Source organism: the organism of the source record quoted next, unplaced genomic scaffold (assembly GCF_019419815.1).
Source record: "Pyrus x bretschneideri cultivar Hongxiangsu unplaced genomic scaffold, Pyrus_bretschneideri_v1 Contig1, whole genome shotgun sequence".
Lineage (NCBI taxonomy): Eukaryota > Viridiplantae > Streptophyta > Magnoliopsida > Rosales > Rosaceae > Pyrus > Pyrus x bretschneideri.
In genome coordinates this window covers 11,225,065-11,247,715 of record NW_025999390.1, presented here as the reverse complement: position 1 = coordinate 11,247,715, position 22,651 = coordinate 11,225,065, and the positions used below count along the sequence as shown (strand labels likewise).

General features: G+C 46.0%; 2 protein-coding genes across 13 annotated transcripts; one reads left to right on the top strand and one right to left on the bottom strand.

Moving 5' to 3' along the window:
* The first annotated feature begins 1,513 nt into the window (after positions 1-1,513).
* Positions 1,514-4,876, top strand: LOC103962996 (myb family transcription factor EFM). The gene is made up of 4 exons (XM_009375784.3): positions 1,514-2,036; positions 2,443-3,120; positions 3,241-3,317; positions 4,115-4,876. The coding sequence occupies exons 1-4, from the start codon at positions 1,823-1,825 to the stop codon at positions 4,607-4,609; spliced, it is 1,464 nt and encodes a 487-aa protein (XP_009374059.2). The 5' UTR covers positions 1,514-1,822; the 3' UTR covers positions 4,610-4,876.
* Positions 4,877-5,865: 989 nt separating this feature from the next.
* Positions 5,866-22,651, bottom strand: LOC103962997 (serine/threonine-protein kinase fray2-like). Of its 12 annotated transcripts, XM_009375785.3 has the most exons (9): positions 22,342-22,642; positions 22,130-22,228; positions 21,531-22,006; positions 21,291-21,357; positions 21,122-21,175; positions 20,869-20,937; positions 6,836-6,901; positions 6,674-6,742; positions 5,866-6,208 (listed from the first exon to the last, which is right to left on the bottom strand). In XM_009375785.3, exons 1-9 carry the CDS (start codon positions 22,450-22,452, stop codon positions 6,125-6,127), a joined length of 1,095 nt encoding a protein of 364 aa, XP_009374060.2. In that variant the 5' UTR covers positions 22,453-22,642; the 3' UTR covers positions 5,866-6,124. The 12 variants fall into 12 exon arrangements, 9 of the variants coding, with proteins under 9 accessions (XP_009374060.2, XP_048441671.1, XP_048441676.1 ...); XM_048585714.1 differs by lacking the exon at positions 21,122-21,175 and having other exon boundaries at positions 21,240-21,357; positions 22,342-22,651; XM_048585719.1 differs by lacking the exon at positions 6,674-6,742 and having other exon boundaries at positions 6,818-6,901; positions 22,342-22,641.

Below are 22,651 nucleotides of genomic sequence, written 5' to 3'. Positions count from 1 at the left end.
AATACATAAAATTATTGAGGTAGTGCTAGAGAGTCTAAATTTATAGACAAAATTTTAAAAACTAAACGGCATGAAAGTAGAAGATTGATTTATTACTTAAGCGTTAACAAACGTGCTTATTCATATTGGTGACATATAATTTAATTTCCAAATTTTGTCTCAAAATTTAGTTTTCCTACCATTACTTTTTTACGTAAATGATAGAATACTTGGTAAGGCTACCCTCTAAAGTACGAGAAATTTTTCATTGTGACCGGAACACGGGTGGTACACCACGTGTTTGTATATAAGTGGTGGGAAACTTTATTTTTGAAGTTATTAAGTTTTTAACACACATATTCTACTATTTATATAGTAACACTTGGTGTACCACTATGTGTTCCAGTCATTCTGAAAAATTTCTCCTGAAGTACTACTTGGCCGTACGCGTGTCCAACATCTCCAATCTTCTGCTGCTTTGAAATTTGGTGTGGTGTGAGAGCTTTTCCCTGGCTAGACTTTCGATGCGATACCTGATACGTACATCACAACCATGGAATCGTACATTCTTTTTGACCCTTTAATTGTGGATTTGCTAGGTTATTTTTTCGTAACATTTGCTAACTATGTTCTTTCATCACATTTCTTACAACAATGTGTATAAGATAAACTTTCTCCAAATAGTGGCACTCCTAAACATATCTATATCATGCACATTTGATTTATTTGAGGTTGATTTATCAATGCTATTGTGTCATTTAAGAGTTATCTTATATTGAAAAGGACAATTTTGCCTTACTAGTTTAAATAATCGCGAACCTCTCTCTCAAATTATTAATTAATTTTAAGTTGAATGCTCACGTTCTAATAATGTATAGTTATTAGAATTAGAGTATTCAACCGATTTTAATTTTTTTAGCCCTAACGCAAGGTAATTCTTCAATTTGCAGTAGATACCTAGATTTGAACCATTCCATTCCATGGTCAGCATGTCACATATCACAATGGAAACGAAGAATTAATTTTTGTAGGATAAGTTTGAATATTAATACACGTACAAGGTTTAATATATATCTTAATTTTGGTTGAGTAGAGAATAATAAGTTCATAGCAGAGTACGATTCGAAGGACCAAACAAAAGTAAGGGAAATAATTACTAAAAAAGAGAAAGGGTGAAAAAAACTTAGAGCAGTGGTAGTAAGAAGAATCATCTTTTATTTTCGTGAATTTGAAATCGTACAGAGTATAGAGAGAGAGAGAGAGAGAGAGAGAGAGAGAGAGAGAGAGAGAGTATCAAGTCACTTAGCATATGACCCTGTACTGTCTGACACCTTGATTCCTTCTTCCACACCCACAGCCAAAGACCAGTAGAGAGAGAGAGAGAGAGAGAGAGAGAGAGAGAGAGAGAGAGAGAGAGAGAGAGAGAGAGAGAGAGAGAAGACTCATTTTTTAGCTTTCTTCATTTGCCTTTGTTCTTTGCAAGAAGTTACCATCCCTCTTTATCCCCCTCTTTGCTTTATTTTTCTTTTCCTCTCCCTCTCTCTCTCTAAAATCTCTTCAACAAGAGCACTTTATTCCCTTGAACTCACCCTAAAAAGAAGACGATCCTACCACGATCCTCCTTGTGTTCAGAAACCAACACCCGCTACCTTTATCTCTCTCTCTCTCTAACCTTGTTTTGAAAAACTTCTCCATCCTATCTAGAATTTTTACACAGAGCCAAAGACCTTCTTTTGCTCTTGTTTTTCCCACATAACCCTATTCCTGTTTTTGCTTGAATATCAACATTTTCTTATAAAAACAGTGGTGAGTTTTCTGATAAAATTATAACATTTAAGTCAAAATGGCATCGTCACCTTCGGAGCTGAGCCTGGACTACAAGCCCCACAGCTACTCCATGCTCCTCAAATCCTTTGGGGACCTGCAGGCGACTCACCTCCACGACCAGTCTCAGACTCAGAAGCTGGAAGAGTTCCTCTCCCGCCTCGAAGAAGAACGTCTCAAAATCGACGCTTTCAAGCGCGAGCTTCCTCTTTCCATGCAACTCCTCACCACTGGTATGCATCTAGCTAGATAGCTTTCCACCATTCGACTAGGTCTCAAGGTTCATGTTCTTTTAACTTCCTTCAAGTTTTAATTAATTTAATAGGTCTAGTTCCCATTCCCAACCCTTTTTCTTTATCCCTTTTTCATTTATAGAAGGGAGAGCTATCCCAAAGTAGCCACTTACATAATATGAATATCCAACATATTTTCTAAAGAACTAAAGCAACCACAATTTGGCTCAAGGAAGTGATTTCTGCGCTCCCTTTATCTCCTACTAAACTTCTCCCCTTAATTTTAATCTTAGGAATGAATAAAACACAAAAGAATCAATGGACAAAAACACTTGAAACTCAATTTAGCCCAAAAAAATAATAATACTAATTGGAGAATTGATTTTGTTTGTTTTTCTTTTTAAAGCTGTGGAGGCTTCAAGGCAGCAGCTACAGGCATATAGAACAAACAATATTCAAGGCCAAAACAGGCCCGTGCTTGAAGAGTTCATACCCCTAAAGCATTCAAACTCTGAAGGCTCAGAAAAACCTACCAACGCTACTTCTGATAAGGCAAACTGGATGACCTCCGCCCAACTTTGGAGCCAAGCAACTGATCATAACCCTAATGCAACGTCTAAACCCCAATCCACCATAACAACTGGCCCTAAAGAAACCGATATCGGGTTCAGCGTCAGCCCCAAACTAGGGTTTGAAAACAAGCAGCACAGATCGTACGGTGGAGGAGCTTTCCTTCCGTTTTCGAAAGACCGCAGCCCTACTTTGCGGCCTCTTCCGGAACTCGCTCTCGCCTCTCCAGAAAACAATAAATCAGAGATAGTATTGGAGGACAAGACTAATCATCTTGAGAATGGAAATATTAATTCATCATCAGCTGCTGGGAATTGTAATGAACAAGGTAAATTATTGGGAGCTGGTGGAATTAATAATAGCTCGGAGGGACAAAATGGACAAGCAACAATTACAGCCGGCGCCGGCGCCACCACCACCACAACTCAAACCCATAGAAAGGCACGGAGGTGTTGGTCTCCGGACTTGCACCGCAGATTCGTCAATGCCCTTCAAATGCTTGGTGGTTCTCAAGGTAAACACCTAACCCTAGCTACCTGCTAATTAATAGCCCAATCATTATTTGTTATGATTTCTGGTCAATTTGAATCTTATTTACGTACGTACGTTTTGTTTGGTATGGTCAAATTTGCAGTGGCGACCCCAAAACAGATCAGAGAGCTGATGAAGGTTGACGGTTTGACCAATGATGAAGTTAAAAGTCATCTGCAGGTACAAAATATGTCCAATTATGTCTTGCTCTTTTCCTGATCCCTGCAGGCAAAGATGCAGGCACGAGAAACCTATGCCTACCCTTTGTCCTATTCACGAGTATATTGCCGGTTCAATTGAACTTGGACTATGCCGTCGATTTTTCTAATGAACTTTTATTTAGGTAGATTTTGTTATGATCTACTACAAACAACCAATTTTCGCCCTTCAGTCATATTTTCTGGCAGTTCAGATAACTTTTTGTTACGAATGTCGCATTTCAATAAATAAAAAGTAACAAACGATCATAAGAAGAAAACACTTAATGATGATATCTTCTGTTTTTCCCTTAATTTTTTTTATTCTATTTAAACACCACCACCCATCTAATTTCACCTCACTAATGAAGTTTTGTTTTAGTTTTTAATTGTGTTAAAAGACAAAAGAGGACAATTACTTGAACTTGAGATACAATGCCATCTACACCCTAACAACCCTAATCTTTTCTCAAACAAAAAGAACTTGTATCATTCATCTTGTATCGTGAAAGAAGAGGTGTGGCTTTTATTTTTCTTTTGAGTTTTAAGAAGCAGGAGGGCGCAATAGATAGTTGACATGTTTGTAAAAAAAAAAAAAAAAAGAATTGAGCAGGACATTTTTTTTCTCAACGTTTTTAACAAATGAATTTGGGGAAGAACATCAATTTAGTTTTATAGGTTTTGCCGCGATATACTCGTATCTTAATTAATTACCATATCCTTTTTTCTCTGTTTTCTTTCTTAATTGTTAATTTTGTTATATTATTGTGAAAATTACAGAAGTACAGGCTCCACACAAGGCGACCGAGCCCAAGCCCCCAAGCAGGCGGAGGACCAACGCCACAGCTAGTAGTGTTAGGCGGCATCTGGGTGCAGCCGGAGTACGCCACTGCAGCCCACAACGGTTCTGCGGCTCTTTACAGCCCGCAGCCGGGCTCCCATGCACCACCGCACTACTGCGCCACCCCAATGCCGCAAGACTTCTACGCCACGCCGCAGCAGCTGCACCACCACACTCTCCAACACCAGCTCCACGTGTACCGAACGTCCACCGTCTCCCACACCCAGAGCTCCCCGGAATCCGACGGCCGTGGGGCCGGAGACAGGTCAGGGAGCATTGAGGACGGAAAGTCGGAGAGCGGCAGCTGGAAGGGGACTGAGAATGGTGATCATGTTCATATGAACGGTGGAGATCAGAGAAACGGAGGGTTGACTGCACGGCGGTCGGAAGACGGTGAGGACAGTAACGGAAGTCAGATCACGCTCAAGTTCTAACCTTTTGATGATACGAGGTTACTTAATTAATCATAGGGTAATTAGAGAAAGATTAGGGCTACCCATTTGTATGTTATATGCGCTAATCATGTTTAATTTCTAATATTTATCGTTATTTATGATGTGATAGATGTGCCCATCGGATTAGGGTTAGAGAGTATAGATGGGTAAAAAGGTCATAACGGGAAAAGTGAGTGTTTGTTTTATTTTCCCCTTTTCCTTTTTCTTTTGTAGATTGGATTCTATTGAAGGAATAATTCACATCTATCTCTATTCACTCTTTTTATATTCCTACTACCTCGTAAAAATTTTCCACATGAATTATATAGAACAAGGGGGTCCTTGAAATAATAATTCAAAATATAAATGGACAAATTGGGGGTGTATTCAATTCCCTTGAAATCTCATGTGGAGATATGAGATTTGTAGATGCTTAAAATACATTACGAAATCTCTCCAATTTCCTGTAATTCCTCATTTTTTTTCAATTTTTTTCAAATCAAATTCTAATTGAATACACCTGGAATGTTATAAATTTCTTTAAAATCTTGATTGAATACCCATTAAATTTCAGAGAATCACTTAAAATCCTAATTGAATACACTTAGATTCATTAAAAGAATTAAATTCCCTTAAAATTCCAATTGGATACACCCCCTTAATAACTATAAAATGAAGATTGACACGTTTTAAACGATTCTGGTTTTAGAACATAATGTAATAAATAATACATGGGGTAAATCAGAATAAGGTACAAAGTTTAGGGTTCAAAATATTCCCAAATAACCAACCATAAAGAATATTGTCATGCTAAAATCAAATTTGACCATGCATGAAATAGAAGGATTAACTTATTGTTCCAAATAACCAAACCATGTTTTGTGGTGGTGTTGTAACCCACGAAGAAACTAGAAAGAAGAGGCACCGAAAGTGCCTGCCTGGCTCCGACTTCTTTCCACCGTGATGGTTTCTCAAAGTCCTCAATAAAAACACACAACAGCCACTTTATTAATCAGCCTTTTTCCTTCTGTTCCCTTGCTTTATACAACTCAGAGGAAGAAGGTTACTACATGTTTCCATTTGCGCCATCTTTCGATCTTCGGCGTTAAAAGGTGTATATTCGACACCTGGGCAAAAATCGATAATGAAGAGCTTTCGTGGAGCTAGATAAGTATCAGCAGATAAGACGCTGTCCTAAATCACACATGCCAGGTCCAACCCAAAATATGTCTACTTGTTAGGAAACAATTCCTTCCTTGGAAGAAGCAATGAGTCAATGAACTGCTCAAGTGGAAATGCATACCACTAGACAAGAGTATTGTACAACACAAGACCAAGCTACCGGCTTATCGGAAACCATGATGTATGACATACGTCTCAGATACAATAAGCTGAGTCTCCACTTTCAAGTAAATATCTAGAAATGCTGCATAATCCTCCCCATCCAAACAGAGGGAGAAAAACAATATACTTTGTTACTTGTTACTCTTCTTCCAGATTTCAATACGATGCACATCATGCATTGCCAATTGTCAAGATTTCATCCCTCAAGCCAACTTCATCGCTACTATGTTCCAACATTCCTGTATCAACAAGCAACTGCAAGCAAAATGGTTTACATGTTAATTTCTGTCACAACATTTATCCCACAGCAATCTAACAGTGCAGAATGTAGAGGTAAAAGTTTTCCACTTGGTACATATATTAGAATAGACCTTTTTTGGTAAAACAAGGGTATGAAGATCTTAAAAAGAGCAAACTTTGGGGTTTGCACTTGACAAAAGTGTTAATGTGTCACGCCAATGAAACTGGATAACTTCGTTATGGCAGAATGAATAGTCAAATCAGATCGAGAATAAAGATAGACACAAAGCAAGCTGATTTGATTTCAATTGAAGAATATATCAGAAGAAATACGTTCGTTCCCATTTTCAAAATTTTCAAATGGTTCATTTGTGTAGTCCCTTTTTTATAAGATTATTTATGCCTTTTCAAGCATTGACAAAATGGAAATGTATCAGCATTGTTTTCCTGTACAAATTTCAGAGGAACGAAGACTCCAACCTGGAGCTCGTGTTCACAGCTTTTAAGTTTTTCAGTGTAATCTTTTACTTGCATAAAGGATTTATGTAGCTGCAAATAATTTAAACAACGTGCATTAGCTCCAATTAATGTCCATTTGTCAAGTTAAGTTTACTGACAACCAACCTTAGCGATTAAAAATACCTTGGTTATTTTCATCTTCTCGTGTGAAGAGTTCTTCTTTGCATTTATCAAGGCATCCTCCAATTTCTGCATAGACAGATTTTCAGTATGTGTTGGCTACAAAAATTACAGAACCTACGTGGCGCGCAGGCTGAATAACTAATGAGCTAACTAATGTCCTTCGGTTGAATGCAGGGCGTGCCAACTCGTCGGCCGAGCCCGGCCGAGGAGTAAAATTTGATGCGGTCGCGTTGAGCGTGCTGTTGACTTCTGTATCTTGCGATTGCGACCGAGGAAGGAACGCTCTCGGTCTCTGGATTCTATAGCCTGAAGACAAGGCTACTAATTCTACGGAGTTCACAACTCGTCGAGGCCTGATTCGGCCACTGTGATTATATTTGTAAGAGTATAAGCACGCCGAATTGAGACCAAACTATACGGGCACAGGTACTCGAATGTGATATATGTCTTGATGGTAAACGTAGTTCGGCCGTCGGAATGCCGAACCCTGAAACCTACTTGTGAGTATCCAATCATAAACTCACTCGGCCTCCAATGCGCCGAGCAAGGCAATTCGTAACACCCAACTATGCCGAAACGGCTTAGTAAGATGACCTCTACCAACAAAGGTTCGAAAACCTTTCTCGGCCGAGACTTAGATAGATAATCGGTCGACCTCAACGCAGTGCTGTTTATCCAAACTGAAGGTGTATCTTGGTCGGCTGATTCTGCGGCAGCAGTGCTGTTTATCCAAACTGAAGGTGCTCACCGGTTGCTTCCACAGTGCTGTTTATCCAAACTGAAGGTGTGTCGGCGGGGAAAGAAAAGGAAAAATCTCAAGGTGTTTGAGAGAATTTGCGCAGGGCAATTGTATGCTGATTGTGGCGTCCTTTCTATTGCGTAATTTCTTGTATTTATAGCACCTCGTTCCTTGATTCCCATTCTGATTTGGATTGGGAGTCCTTGTCCCATCTTACCTTTAATTCAAACAATCCCAGTCCTATTGGGATTCTGAATTCTCCTACTTTTGAGGTTCTATCCCTTGCCGGTCGAGAATCCTGGTTGCATCAGGATCTCCTTGACCTTTCCTCGTTTATCTGGACTACTTAAGATCGGATCTGGCCGACCCTGCCAGCTGGTCCGAGTCTCATTACTTGGCCCATAGCATGTGTTATTACCTTGGGCCGAGCACGTCTTGCTGCTCGGCCCAATCATAATATTTTGGGCCCAAACATTGCCCCCTCGCTTCTGAGGTCGCCGGCTGTCACTCTTGGTCGGTTCTCGGCCTTGAAGAAGCGAAAACATTTGTTGCTTTTTGGACCTTACTTCATTAATGACCATTATTCCTGCATATTTATGAGACATGATTGCGCCTCCCTCGTTGCCCCCAACGCGTGGCCACGCGTCAATTTTACGCCGTTCTTAAAAGCTTCAATCATGGGCCTCGAAAACCTGCACAAACTGAATCGCCCTATCTTTATTAATACATTGAACCTGTCTCCGCACGCAATCGTGCGTCCTGGATTTTCGACTCCTCGATTCCATTTTCGCAGGTTCCCAAAAAAAATCCGAAATGATTGCAGACTTTCCCGGTCACATTTCCCCCCAATTTGAACCCACGCCTTTTGAATTCCAGTGTCTTTTGAAATTCAGACGTTTGATCTTTCGTCTGAAAAGCCTATAAATACCCACACTTCACCTAATCATATCTTACGCTTTCAGAAATTCCCAAACTTGCACATTTTAATCATTCTTGCTTATTCAAACCAAACCCTCTAGCTTTCCTTTCTGCAATTTTCCAGCTCTTCCAAATTACACTAATGGCTTCCTTCATCGCAAAACTTTCCGAGGAGATCAACAAGTGTAAGGATTTCATCGATCGGAGCGCTATCAAGACGCTGCGATTTGAAGAGGACATGGCCACCACCCACCAGATTCTGGGTCCCCTCTTCAGAGACGCAGTGCCGTCGCCTATCACTGACCTGCTCAAGGAGCAATGCCTAACACCCCTGCTGCAGGGGTTCGATTGGTCGAAGTGGACCCTGGCGCGGCCTCAAGGAGCTTGGCCCTCGACCACTACTGCTTGGGCCGCCTGGGTGGACCGAATGAGGTCATTCTTTGGCGAGGAGTGGAAAACCCTTGGTATCTATGATGCCATCCTGCTCTCGACCATGGAGATTACCATGGACAAGGAGCTGCTTATGGCGGCCTTGACTCTTTGGTGTTCGGCCACCAACACTATGGTCCTTCCATTCGGCCCCCTCGGCCCAACGGTCCTCGATATTTCGGCAATCCTTGGGACTTCTCCATCCGGCCTCCCAATCGATGCCGCTCTTTCAGGATGCCCCTCCCTCCTCGACCTGAAGGCGCTTTTCGACGAGCGGGCCGTCGAAACGCTCAGTCGGGGTGGCCGGGAGCCTTCGAGGGAAGAAGTTCACAAGCTCCACAAAAACTTCTTTAATTATAATACTCTCATCCTCCATTTCGCCGGCCGGGGCGAGGAGAGTCTCAGGAAGGGGGAACATGAAGCCTTCCTCTTCTACTGGTACAACAAGTTTATTTGTTGTACCAGATCGAACAAATGTTTGGTCGAGAATATGCCGGTGGCCCAGGCTCTGGCTAGTGGTCACCTTCTGGCGCTCAGCCCGGCTATTCTTGCCAACCTTTTTCGTTGCTTGGCCGAGACGACCATCAACAAGATTGATCCGCACCAGAATGGGCCCCTCTAGGTCTTTCAACTCTGGCTGCAGGTCTACTTCTCCACTCTTCGGCCTGAAGTCCTTACCTTCCAGCGCTCGGCCGCCCTTGGCTCCCAACTGGCATCTCGACCGGCCCCTCCTCACCGGGCCGACGAGGTTCTTAGGCATTTTTTTGGCCTCGACGTCCTTTCGGATGACGAGTTCTTGGTGTGCCGGCACCAGGAATACCCTGCCTCGATCAGGCTCCCGACGGCAGCCTGGGCCGAGATCGAGGACGCGGGCCTCCGTCAGTCTTGGGGGTCAATCGTACTGGCTCGCGACCTTCCCCTTGGTTGCGACGCCCGCCGAGCCAGCTGGGAGGTCTACCATCCTCACTTTGTCGCCCGGCAACTCGGCTACCTCCAAGGTTGCCCCGTTCCTCTGCTCGCCTCCCGTTCCCTCTTGAGCCGGGGGCGTCTTTCTGGTTCCTCCGAGAGGGAATGCCGGTCGATGGAGCAAGAATTCCAGGATCGGTGTAAGAAGTTCCGTCTTCGCCCAACCGTTCCGGAATCCTTGGGCACCGATACCTTTGGGGATTGGTGGGATGCGTACATCTGCGACTTCTTCGGCGCCTCAATCGAAGACGTGGTGAGCAAAGTCTTTGGCGACCGGCCGGGACTAGCACCCTTGACCCAACCTAAGGAGTCGGCTCAAGGTACATTACTGAAACTACTTCGCCATTTCAAAACTTGCCCTTGTTTAACAATTACGTTGCTATTTCAGGGGGTCGTGGGTCGAAGAAGGCCGAAGTGGTTGCCGCGGCGGCGAGAGTGAAGAAGGTGGTGCCCAAGAAAACCATCGCCACTGAGCGGACAGCCCCCTCCAAACGCCTCCACCGAGAGGCCGAGCCGGAGGTTGATGTCCTTCGCCCTTCTAAACGCGTCAAGAAATTGGCGAAGAAGGGCGACCGGGAGATCCATGTCGTCCCCAGTGATGCTACTGGGACGCCTGCTTCTGACGGCTCTCCTGTGCCGGCTACCCCGGCATCTCCACTCCCGATCCCTCCAGCCGTTCCCCTTCCTGGCGCCACGGCCGATCCAATCGTCGCACCATCTCCAGCTTCGGAGCCGGTCGTGGCGCCTGCAATGGCCAAACCGGCTGCGCCCGTCGATGCACCCTCGACTCCCACGGTCGTTTTGGAGGTAAAATTCTACTTCCACTTGTTTCCTTAGGTTTCGGGTCGTAATGCTAAATGTTCTCTTTATGTTCAGGATGACGAGAGCGTGAGTAACGAAGTTCCGCTGGAACGCCACCGTCGACCAGTTCACTCTCCTCCCGTCCATCCTTCTCCGGTCGTCGAGGCGACCGCTAGACCACGTCCTTCCGCGGCAGATCGTGGTAAGAGGCCCATGGCCGATCCTGAGGCCACGGCCGAAACGCCGATCCATCCGCAGGACGAAGACCTTCCCATTCCTCCACAGGAAGTCTCTTCGGCCTTTGTAAGTCTCGCTTCTTTTGTATTGATTTTTTCGTGACACATGTTTTATTTGAAAAAGACCATTAAATGTCAGGTGCCCGAACATTCATTTCACCGGCAATTTTATGCGCCGAGGGGTGTTGTCTATATTTCCTGGCCACCGTCGTGGCCATCAAATGTAGATAACCTCCATCGGCCGCGTGAATTGCGTAGCGGTCTAAGGCACTGGGCTCGGCCATTAAGTTCCCTGGGTTCGAGCAATGACCCAGAGGGCATGGCCGAGGTCTCCTCTCGGCAGGTCTAAAACAATCCCCCTTTTCCTTTATGCACTATATGATGACGTTTTACTTTTCTTCACAAAGTTCTCTTACGTGCAGCCGTCGTGGGAAGTGGAGCTCGATGCCCTTCTGCAGAGCACGAATGGTGCGGCCGGTTCTTCTGCTGCTCTGGCCGAATCGGCGGAAGCCACGCCCGCCGAAGTCTTTGTGAAGCTGCACGAAGTCTTGTCTCTGACTGCCTCCCAAGCTCTCCGGTGCAAAGGCCTCGACTCTGTTGGAGAGTGTCTCAACGACCTCGCCAGCGGTGGTCATCTGAGCCCGGAAGGTATCTCTTTCCTTACCGACCTCCTGGAGCGGACTCGGCAACACTTCTATGTCCTCGAGCGAGCCCTTCAAGCCGAGGATGACTTGAAGGCTGCCAAGGTCGCGCAAGAGGCCGGCCGAGCTGAGATGGAGGCAATCAAAGCTAAGAAGGCGACGCTGACTGAGTTTGATCGCCAGATATTTGAACTCCAACGTCAAATCTCTGACCTTCAACGACAAAGGTCAGTTGCCGCTGCCGAGCTCGAGAAGGACTTCGAGGCTAGCAAGGCTCGGCTGACGGCCTTCGCTGCCGGTGCACGGCACGTCCAGCAGTTGCAGTGTAACAAGAAAACCAGGCAGGCCGAGATCATTCTGGGCGAAGCGAAGTGGCTGGAGCTAAAAGCTGCCCTTGAGACTTATCTCCCCCCGTCCCCTTAGAAATCTCATTGTATTGTATTTTCTTTTTGTAATGATTCTTTCGATATCAATACAATGGTCGTTTTACTATTAATCCGATGGTCGTCTTGCTATAATGGTCTTATTCTTGCATTTCCCATGTAATTGGATAATACTTCTTTAAAAACTTTCCATTAATCGGCAATTTGTGAACTGAACCCGTCCGATCTTTTAAATGATATGCCCCCTTGCCGAGGACTTTGTGAACGACGAATGGCCCTTCCCAATTCGGCGACCACTTCCCAAATCTTGGGTCCTTAATCCCAACAGGCAACACAGTTTGCCAAACCAATTCTCCTTCGCCGAACGTTTTTTGTCTTACCCGCTGGTTATACGCTCGTTCGGCAATTTTCTTTTGTGCTACCAATAAGTTACTCGCGTCGACTCGACTTTCTTCTAAATCTTCTAATTCCTGCCGCATCGCTTGACAATATTCAATACTGAACAAGTCACTCTGCTCGATTACTCGTAACGAATTTATACTCAACTCGACCGGTAACATAGCGTCGTGTCCGTAAGTTAACGCGTAAGGGGTGGTTCCAGTGGCCGAACGGGGTGAAGTTCGGTATGCCCATAACGCTTCATTTAACTTCAAGTGCCACAACCCAGGTTTCTCTTTTACCATTTTTTCAAGGATGCCGATCAACACTTTATTGCTTGCCTCAGCCTGCCCGTTTGCCTGTGGGTAATACGGCGTAGATTGCTCGAGTCGGATGTTCAAACTTGCTGCGTATTCCCTAAACCTATCAGCCGTGAAGATAGTGCCATTATCAGTTATGATCGTTTCTGGCACGCCGAATCTGGTCACAATATTTTCCTCTACAAAATTGCATACCTCCTTGGCCGTTAATTCGGCGTATGACCTTGCCTCGACCCACTTAGTGAAATAGTCAGTTGCTACCATAATCCACGCGTGTTTCGCTGCTCCCGATGATGGCGTGATTTTGCCAATCACGTCCATTGCCCAACCTCTGAACGGCCATGGTTTGGTGACGGAATGTAGTAATTCGGCCGGGGCTCTCTGTACGTGTCCATGAATTTGGCATGGTACGCATCTCCGTGCGTATTCGATGCAATCCTTTAATATACTGGGCCAAAAGTAACCGTGTCGTCGGAGCAACCAACGCATCTTTCGTCCAGACTGGTGTGCTCCGCAAATTCCTTCATGTACCTCGGCCATTGCTTGGGCAGCCTCGTCTGGGCCGAGGCACAATAACAGTAACCCATCCTCGCCCTTGCGATATAATTCATTTTGATACGACACGTAATTCGTGGCAAAGACCTTCGTTCTCCGATCGTGTTTCCCGTTGGGATTATCGAGGTACCGTAACATCGTTTTTCTCCAATCATCTGGTTCTACCTCGACGGCACATATTTCTACGGGGTCTCCTTGTTCTAGTAGGGATGGGAGCGACATTACCCTTGTTCGTATTACGTGTGTGCGCTGGAAGGTTTGCCGATCGATCAAGGCCGGGTACGATTGCAGGCCTGTGGCCGTGATGCGGCCGAGTTTGCCCCTCATGAGTTGTGCTCCGGAGGCGATCTGAGCGAGTTCATCGGCATCGGTGTTGTGGATTCGTGAAATATGTTCAAACGTGATCCGTTCGAAGGACTCGGCCAGGTAGGTGGCGACCATGTGATATGGCGCCAAAGTACAACTCATGCAACGAAAAATGCCGTTCAATTGGTTAATCACAAGTTCGGAATCACCGAGGACAAGAACACGGGAGGCCCGTAGATCGTGTAAAACGTGGAGACCGATAATGAGGGCTTCATATTCGGCCTGATTGTTTGTGCAGCTGAAATCCAACTTGAGAGAGAAGTACCATCGGCAGTGGTCGGGCGACTGAATTGCGATGCCGACACCTGCCGAGGTCGAAGTACTGGATCCATCGAAATGCATAGTCCAATGGTTATCGCGTGTGGTGACTAGACCGATGTCGACATCGCCCCCTTCAAAACCATATGGGGAAGGGTGCTGGGCCAAGAAATCGGCGAGAGCCTGCCCCTTGACCGCTTTTTGGGGAACGTACTGCAGGCTAAATTCGGATAAGGCGAGTGTCCATTTCCCGATTCGGCCTTTAACGATAGGCCGAGTGAGCATGTAACGAATTACGTCTGTCTGGGCGATAACCTGCGTAACTGATGGGAGCATGTAATGCCGAAGCTTGGATGCGGCAAAAAACAAAGCTAAGCAAAGTTTTTCGACCGGTGAGTAATTGAGCTCTGGTGCATTCAGATTTCGGCTAAGATAAAAGATAGCTTGCTCACGACCGACGTTGTTGTCTTGCGCAAGGAGACAACCAATGGATTCGGCGGCTGCCGAAATGTATAATTTGAGGGGTTTGGTGCGACAAGGTGGAACCAGCACGGGTGGGGTCGAAAGAGCCACCTTGATCTGCGTGAATGCACTCTGATGTTCTTCGCGCCAAACAAATTTATCGGTATCCTTAAGTTTGAGGAGAGTAGAAAATGCCTTCATTTTACCGGCCGAATTGGCGATGAAACGGCGGAGGAAGTTGATCTGTCCGAGTAACGACTGCAACTGTTTCTTTGTTGTGGGAGGTGGGGCGCTAATGATGGCGCGGGCTTTATTGGCGTCTACTTCGATGCCGCGATGGTGCACCAAAAACCCTAGGAAATTGCCGGCCGAAACACCGAAAGCACACTTGGCTGGGTTCATCTTGAGACTATTCTTGCGCATGCGAAGGAACGTTTGTCGTAGGTCATCCAGGTGTGTTTGGCGGCGTTTCGACTTTACCACCACATCGTCGATATAAACTTCGACGATGGTCCCAATTAAGTCGTGGAAGATCATATTCATGGCTCGTTGGTATGTGGCGCCGGCATTCTTGAGACCGAATGGCATGACTACCCATTCATACGTGCCCAGTGCCCCTGGGCAACGGAAAGCCGTTTTGTGGACGTCGGCTTCGGCGATGAAAATCTGGTTGTATCCCGCATGACCGTCCATAAAAGATAGTAGTTCATGATTAGCTGCGGCATCAATGAGCAAATCTGAAATTGGCATTGTATATTCGTCCTTGGGAGTCGCCAGATTCAGGTTACGGAAATCGGTGCAAATGCGGAGGGCACCGTTTTTCTTCAACACTGGGACGATATTGGCCAACCATTCGACGTACCGAGCGGTCCTAATAAATCCGGCCTTGAGAAGCCGAACCAATTCTTCCTTAATGCCGAGTTGTAACTCGGTCGAGAATCGGCGAGGGGGTTGTCGAAAAGGCTTACAACCGTCTCTGATGCGTAACTCATGTTCGACCAAGTTTCGATCGAGGCCTGGCATTTCATGGTAACTCCACGCAAAGCAATCTTTAAATTCCTGGAGTAACTTACGGAGTTCGGCCTTCGTGGCCGGTGGGAGTAACGCGCTTATAAACAATATGCGAGGATCATCGGCCGTGCCTACGTTAACTTCCTCTAATGGGTCCTTGACTTGAGGCCGATGGTCCTCGAGTTCGGCCGGTGCTGCCCGAACTTTCTCGAGAGACAAAACAGGGCCGTCATCTGCTTCGGCCAAAAATTCAATTAAATTAATGCCAGAATGCGGTTGCTTGGTAATGGCATACCAATGGGCCAGCAGACGTTCCATCGTTGATGAAACCGCGGCCTGACGCTGTTCTTGTTTGGTGTACTCAATCATCGGCATTGGGGACTAAATCTGCCAAGCCAAGTCGCGCCGAATCCTGTTGGACAGTCTCGGCGCCGACCTCAATCACTTTCTGCACTGAAATTCGTGTCGGCCGCCCATCCTCGTTAAGACCTTGGAGGGTGATGTAGCCGACGTGATCATCATAATAGCGAGCCTGAATCATGTTGGTCTCAAATGGTTGATTATCGGCTGGATGGATGGTAACCGATTTGCCATCCCAGAAGATGAGAACTTGGTACAGTGATGAAGGAATGCAACTGGTTTGGTGGATCCAGTCTCGACCAAGTAATGCGTTATAATCGGTCTTGGAATCAATTATGAAGAATGCCGTCATGTGTTGGCGACCGGCAATGCTAACCTCCAATGGTAACACTCCTTTGGTCTGAGACTTGTCACCAATGAAGCTGCTCATAGTGATCCCTGACGGAATGAGTTCATTATCAGAACGGCGCAAGGCCTTCATGACAGATATTGGCATAATGTTGACTGTGGCCCCACAGTCGACAAACACTTTGGAAATAGGGAATCCTTCGATGTGAGCCGTGATGTACAACGGCTTCAGGTGTTGGAGATTAACCGAAGGGGAGCGAGGAAATAGCTCGGCCAGTGCCGCCTTAAGGTTGTCCGTGCTTCGGGTTTCTCGGTCGTCATCGTTTGCGATGAAATCGACTTGTGTTGCCTCCTCGGCGACCACATCCCCATCCAAGAAATTTGACTGGGATGTACTTGGTTGAAATTCGACTGGTAACACGTGGACCATACTGATCTCCATTTGTTCGAGGACCGAAGGACCCATTGGATCGTGGTCGTCGTCTTCTGCCGAACTAGCCACAGTATCAGCCGGCGGAACATCCTCGATCAAGCTTTCAAGTGCCTCGGTAAGAGCCGGTACCCGAGACGTGGGAACCAAGTCGAATGTGGTGTGGCTATTTTCCTCGACCATGTTGACTGTCGAAGATTTATGTTGGTCCTTTGTTATACGGGCTCGTTCTTCATAGGCAATGCGGGCGTTCCTAGTGTCGAGATATGTATCCAACCTTGCTATTCGTTTTTCTTCGTCGGCCGTGAGGCCGAAGAGTGATACCGCCGAGAAAACTTCGAAATGATAGCGCAAATGCTGAAGGTCATCGAGCGAGAAAGGTAATTCGGCGGTGTCGATATCTGTACAAGGATCAACATCAAAACCAAGTACCCGAGCTTCCCGTATATGCTGGAACCTTGCCTTTATTGCTGGGTCGGAGGTTTTCTGAATGATTTGCTCGGCATCAGGGCAAGTGAGAGCTAGGTCGAGGGCTTCCTGACACTCCTTGGGTAGTCCGTACAAGTCATTGGCGGAGTATTTCTTATGAAACTCTCGCATGTATTCCAAGGATTCACCGAGGAATGGGGGATGCAAGTTGCGCCGTACTTTGATAAACGGTTCGCGCGATGGTGATGGGGAAATCTTCCTTTCGGCCTCTTGCGTGAAGTGTTCTAGCCGAGCTCTCGTTTCCCCAGGCCGGAGAAGGATTTTGATACGTTTCTCGGCATCCTCAATGGTGGTTTCAAAACCGGCAGCGGCTACTTGCTTCCCTTGGGCCAATTCGGTCATGATAGTCGGGGTTGGCCGTTCACTTTTACTTTCCGCGGCCTTCTTTGGTTGCCACTGGTTGGCAGTGCTGGCCTGCACTTCTCGTCGCCGAGCCATGCAATCAATCCGTTGACGGCGACGTTTTTGGGACTTAGACAGCGCTGTATATAAACCAGTCGGGGAATTGTAACTGTACCAGCGTTGATCCGATGTTCTAGGTGGTTTGAAAGTTTTGCGATCGACTGACGAGCTGGAACTGTTGGTATTGTGCGAGTAGTAATCCTCATTATAGAAAGGCGCGTCGAAGTCAAGACGCCGCCTGACTGAGGCCTGGTCTTTCGGCCGTACTTGTGGGCCGAGTCGATCGAACACTTGACGTCGCGGACCAACTTCCTTCGGTGATATGGATGGGACCGTAGGTGGTGTTGAAAATGTCTTCTTCCCAGGTTCAACCGGTGTTTTACAATGGTCACATAAAACCTTTGATCCATGAGTTTCGTCTGAACTCAACCCCGTCACAGGCTCATCAGCGAGGGGCCTCGATTGTTCCGTGGGTGGTGCATTCGAAAATATATCAAGCTTTAGCCTTGTTCGACCATTCTGTTTACGGATATGCTGCACCGGAACGTATTCGGCCTTCCCTTTGTTTTTAGGAAGATGAGCATCCACCATACCAATTGTTGTTGAAGGGAAGGGATTGACGTCGACCGCCATCTGCTTTTCCGGAAATTTCAATTTTCCTTTCTCGATCCAACTTTGGATTGTATCCCGGAACACGACACAATTATTTGTTGCATGCTTATTAGAATTATGGTACTTGCAGTATATCTTTCCTTTCAATTCATCGGCCTTAGGGACAATATGTCCCGGCCGAAGCTTGATGATCTTTGCCGCCAATAATTGATCGAAAATTGCATCGGCCTTGGTGATGTCGAAAGTGTATACTTTTGAAGATTTACTTATGTCCTCGGCGGCCGAATGGGCTTTGGTGTCTTTGCCGTGTACTTGAGCCAGAGCCTTGCAGACGTATGGTTTATCTATTACTATCTCGGCCGCATCCACACTGACGTACTGAGGGTCCCCGCTTTCGGCCGATGCATAGCTGACCGTGGGGTTTTTATACAACGTTCCTCGGGATGGTGATTTTGAGACCTTCTCTTCTCGGAGCAGGTAATCATACTGTTCGACATGTTGAGCAAGTTCGTACATATCGCGAATGTTTGCCCCCAGGAACTTCTTTTTGTACTCCACGTCTAATCCGTTGAGAGCAATCCTGACGAATTCCACTTCGGGGAGTGGTACTCGGCACCAATTCCTGGCCGACTTGAACCTTGTTAAGTACTCCATTGGAGATTCGTCGGATGCTTGAGCCATCCTGGCCAAGGATGATACTGACATCTCCATCCCTGGCCGATAGAATTGTTCATGGAATTTTTCGACCAACTCCTCCCAACTCTGCACAGAATTGGGTGGAAGATTAATGTACCAGGCGAAAGCGGAGCCTGTCAATGAAAAATTAAACAGACGTAGTTTGTAGAAGTCGCTATTAACGTCTCCACACTGCGCCGTGAACCGAGCCACATGTTCTAATGAGGACAAAGACGATTCCCCAGCGAAGAGGCTGAAATCAGGGATCTTAAATCCCCGTGGGTATTCAAACCTTTCTACGTAAGCCGGGTATGGATGAATGAATTTTGGAAACTTCGGTCCTTTCTTCAAGGCCGAATCAATCATTCTCTGGACTTCGGTCATGTTCACGGAGGCGGCTTCTTCTCCCTGGCTTGGTCCCTCGGATCTATTTCCTGGTCCTCTTTCTAAGGTGACTGGTTGCGGTCGAGCGGGCGCTCTATCGGCTGGTATGGGCACGTTCGTCGAGAGCTGCCGAGGTTGGCCGACCTGGCCATCTTCGAAGGCTTTACTAACTAATATTTCAAGCATTCTGGTCTGTGTATCGTTGTTACTTCGTATTGCTTCTAGCAAATCATTCATCTTTTGACCAATCGACTGCTCGACCTGACGATACTGCTCATCAAGTCGTCTCCGAAGAAACGACCTAGTTGGTGGATCAGAGCCTTCTCCACCATCGTCGTCGCAGTCTTCCACTATCCCCTCCACGAATATGGGCGTCGTTTGATTCGGGATCGCCGCGTTGTGAGGTTGCCCACCGAAACAAATCTCATTCTCTCGGCGGGTCACACTTGTAGCCTCGGGTGGCAAAGCAATGACCGGATTTTTTGCTGGGTGCGAATCCTGCCCAAGGCCTTGCACTGGTAAGTCAACTGTTGACTTTCCCATGTTTGTTTTCTTCTTGGTAGACCGTGTCTCTACGGTCATGAACTCCGAAGGTTTAGCACAATGGTCCCACTGGGCGTGCCAAAATGTTGGCTACAAAAATTACAGAACCTACGTGGCGCGCAGGCTGAATAACTAATGAGCTAACTAATGTCCTTCGGTTGAATGCAGGGCGTGCCAACTCGTCGGCCGAGCCCGGCCGAGGAGTAAAATTTGATGCGGTCGCGTTGAGCGTGCTGTTGACTTCTGTATCTTGCGATTGCGACCGAGGAAGGAACGCTCTCGGTCTCTGGATTCTATAGCCTGAAGACAAGGCTACTAATTCTACGGAGTTCACAACTCGTCGAGGCCTGATTCGGCCACTGTGATTATATTTGTAAGAGTATAAGCACGCCGAATTGAGACCAAACTATACGGGCACAGGTACTCGAATGTGATATATGTCTTGATGGTAAACGTAGTTCGGCCGTCGGAATGCCGAACCCTGAAACCTACTTGTGAGTATCCAATCATAAACTCACTCGGCCTCCAATGCGCCGAGCAAGGCAATTCGTAACACCCAACTATGCCGAAACGGCTTAGTAAGATGACCTCTACCAACAAAGGTTCGAAAACCTTTCTCGGCCGAGACTTAGATAGATAATCGGTCGACCTCAACGCAGTGCTGTTTATCCAAACTGAAGGTGTATCTTGGTCGGCTGATTCTGCGGCAGCAGTGCTGTTTATCCAAACTGAAGGTGCTCACCGGTTGCTTCCACAATGCTGTTTATCCAAACTGAAGGTGTGTCGGCGGGGAAAGAAAAGGAAAAATCTCAAGGTGTTTGAGAGAATTTGCGCAGGGCAATTGTATGCTGATTGTGGCGTCCTTTCTATTGCGTAATTTCTTGTATTTATAGCACCTCGTTCCTTGATTCCCATTCTGATTTGGATTGGGAGTCCTTGTCCCATCTTACCTTTAATTCAAACAATCCCAGTCCTATTGGGATTCTGAATTCTCCTACTTTTGAGGTTCTATCCCTTGCCGGTCGAGAATCCTGGTTGCATCAGGATCTCCTTGACCTTTCCTCGTTTATCTGGACTACTTAAGATCGGATCTGGCCGACCCTGCCAGCTGGTCCGAGTCTCATTACTTGGCCCATAGCATGTGTTATTACCTTGGGCCGAGCACGTCTTGCTGCTCGGCCCAATCATAATATTTTGGGCCCAAACAGTATGACATGCACCAAGTTTAGCATGTAAAACCAAAAGACTTGCAGTAAAACATACATTCAGATGAAAGTCAAAGATTGCACGAGATAAAAAATGACCTTTAACCAATAAGAAAAAGTACCTTAGATTTATTCTGTAAATCCAAAATAAGCTTTTCTTTCTCCTCTATGATCTCCTCCATCTGAATGGTCTGACATCATGCAATAAAACTTAGTCTCCTACATTGCAGACGATGATTTCAGGCATTGAAAGTACGCTTAACTACCATAAAATGTGCCTCTTGCGTATTGACATCTAAAAGACTATTGGATGCCGCCTTAGGTACTTGTGAAATAATCGGACAAATCAGGGTAAGTTCTTATGGAGAGACAGACCTCATTTTTTATTTCTTCAACCCTTCGCATGGATTGGTCAAGCTGTTCTTTTACCTAATGTTTTTAACAGACCAAATGAGAACAAAGAATCACTTTGGTTAAGATGACACAAACTTACAAATGCATAGCAATCTCTTAGCAAGAAAAGCTGAAAAACAGCTGAACTTGCCTGAACATTGTAATCATCACTTGGATGAGATACGAGGTCCCGACTTTGTCGGTTAACAGTATTTGAACTGCAGAAAAGAAACCAAAACATAATGAAGAAAGGTCTAGTTCTTATAGGAGCAATAAAAGTCTGTTTAATTGAACTTTTGTGATCATCTCCCAAGAAACACGATTGCTACTCAACTGATAACATGGTACTACAATGATAACCAACAATTACAAATAAGCAAGGGTATCTTACCCGTTCCATCTCCTTGACTGGTCATCTCCATCCTTGTCGCCGGTGCTATCAAGGCTTTTGGTTTTATCCATATCCCTATCCATATCGGACACCAAAGCTCGGTCTCTTTCCCAACCCTGATCGCGGTCCCTGCTCTGTGCTTGCTCGCTACCTTCCGCAACTCTATCCTGATCAAGATCTATATCCAAAAAATGGTCCCTTACATGTTTATAATTGTGTTCACCCTCATACCGTCTATCCATTTCTTCACCAATATCCTCAGGGGACCTGTCACGGTCACACTCCCTCGACTGATCACTGTACCTATCCTTATACCGGTCCCTATCCCGACTAAAATCCATCTCATGGTCTCTAGCTCTATCCCAATTTCTCGCCCTCTTGGCATTCCGCCGGAAACTCTCCCTCTCCCTCCCAAAACTCAATCTTCCACCTCTACTCCTAACTTCATTTACTCTGATCACTCTTCCATCAACAGTCTAAACACACAAAAGAAAAACCATACAAATTTCACTCAAGGATATAAGATAATAAGCCAATCACAGAAACCCTAATAGCATAGATGTTCAATCAAATGGAAGAAGAAAGCAAAAATTACATACCCTGCCATCCATCTCATTGATGGCGAGAATTGCTGACCGAGGATTCCTGAAAGTGACAAAGCCATAGCATTTTCCTCGAGCCGTGGCGTCATTGATAATCTGCAAATTGAAGAAGAACAAGAAGGAGATGAGGGGAAGAAAATCCTTAATGCTTAAGAACCCTACGAAGTAAAAATGGCGGCAAATGGATGAAGGAGGAGGAGGGAGCTGACCTTAACGGCAATGACGTTACCGTACAGCTCGAAGACTCTGCGGACGGTTTCCTCGGTGGCGTCGTACGGAAGGCCTCCGACGTAGACGGAGCTCTCGTCGTCTATCGTCATCTCTCTCAGGACTTTCAGTTCTCAATTCTTTTCTTTCAGTGGAGCTCTGGGAAGATGACGTGTCGTTTGGGCTTTGGACCCGGAGGACACTCCCCACTTTGGGCCTGCCCATTCAAAATTGGGGAATTGGGCTTGAGCCCCATTATTTTTATGAAAACTTTGTAGCGTGTTTAGTTACTTGGAATGAGAGAGGACGTAA

What these genes read in the sequence shown, in the direction of transcription:
- LOC103962996 (XM_009375784.3), top strand. Translation starts at nt 1,823, where the DNA reads ATGGCATCGTCACCTTCGGAGCTGAGCCTGGACTACAAGCCCCACAGC. An exon ending in AATGCTTGGTGGTTCTCAAG is followed by an intron (nt 3,121 to 3,240) that starts GTAAACACCTAA and finishes TCAAATTTGCAG; the next exon opens with TGGCGACCCCAAAACAGATC. An exon ending in AAGTTAAAAGTCATCTGCAG is followed by an intron (nt 3,318 to 4,114) that starts GTACAAAATATG and finishes TGAAAATTACAG; the next exon opens with AAGTACAGGCTCCACACAAG.
- LOC103962997 (XM_009375785.3), bottom strand. Translation starts at nt 22,452, where the DNA reads ATGACGATAGACGACGAGAGCTCCGTCTACGTCGGAGGCCTTCCGTAC. An exon ending in GTAACGTCATTGCCGTTAAG is followed by an intron (nt 22,229 to 22,341) that starts GTCAGCTCCCTC and finishes TTCAATTTGCAG; the next exon opens with ATTATCAATGACGCCACGGC. An exon ending in TTGAAGAAATAAAAAATGAG is followed by an intron (nt 20,938 to 21,121) that starts GTCTGTCTCTCC and finishes GCATGATGTCAG; the next exon opens with ACCATTCAGATGGAGGAGAT.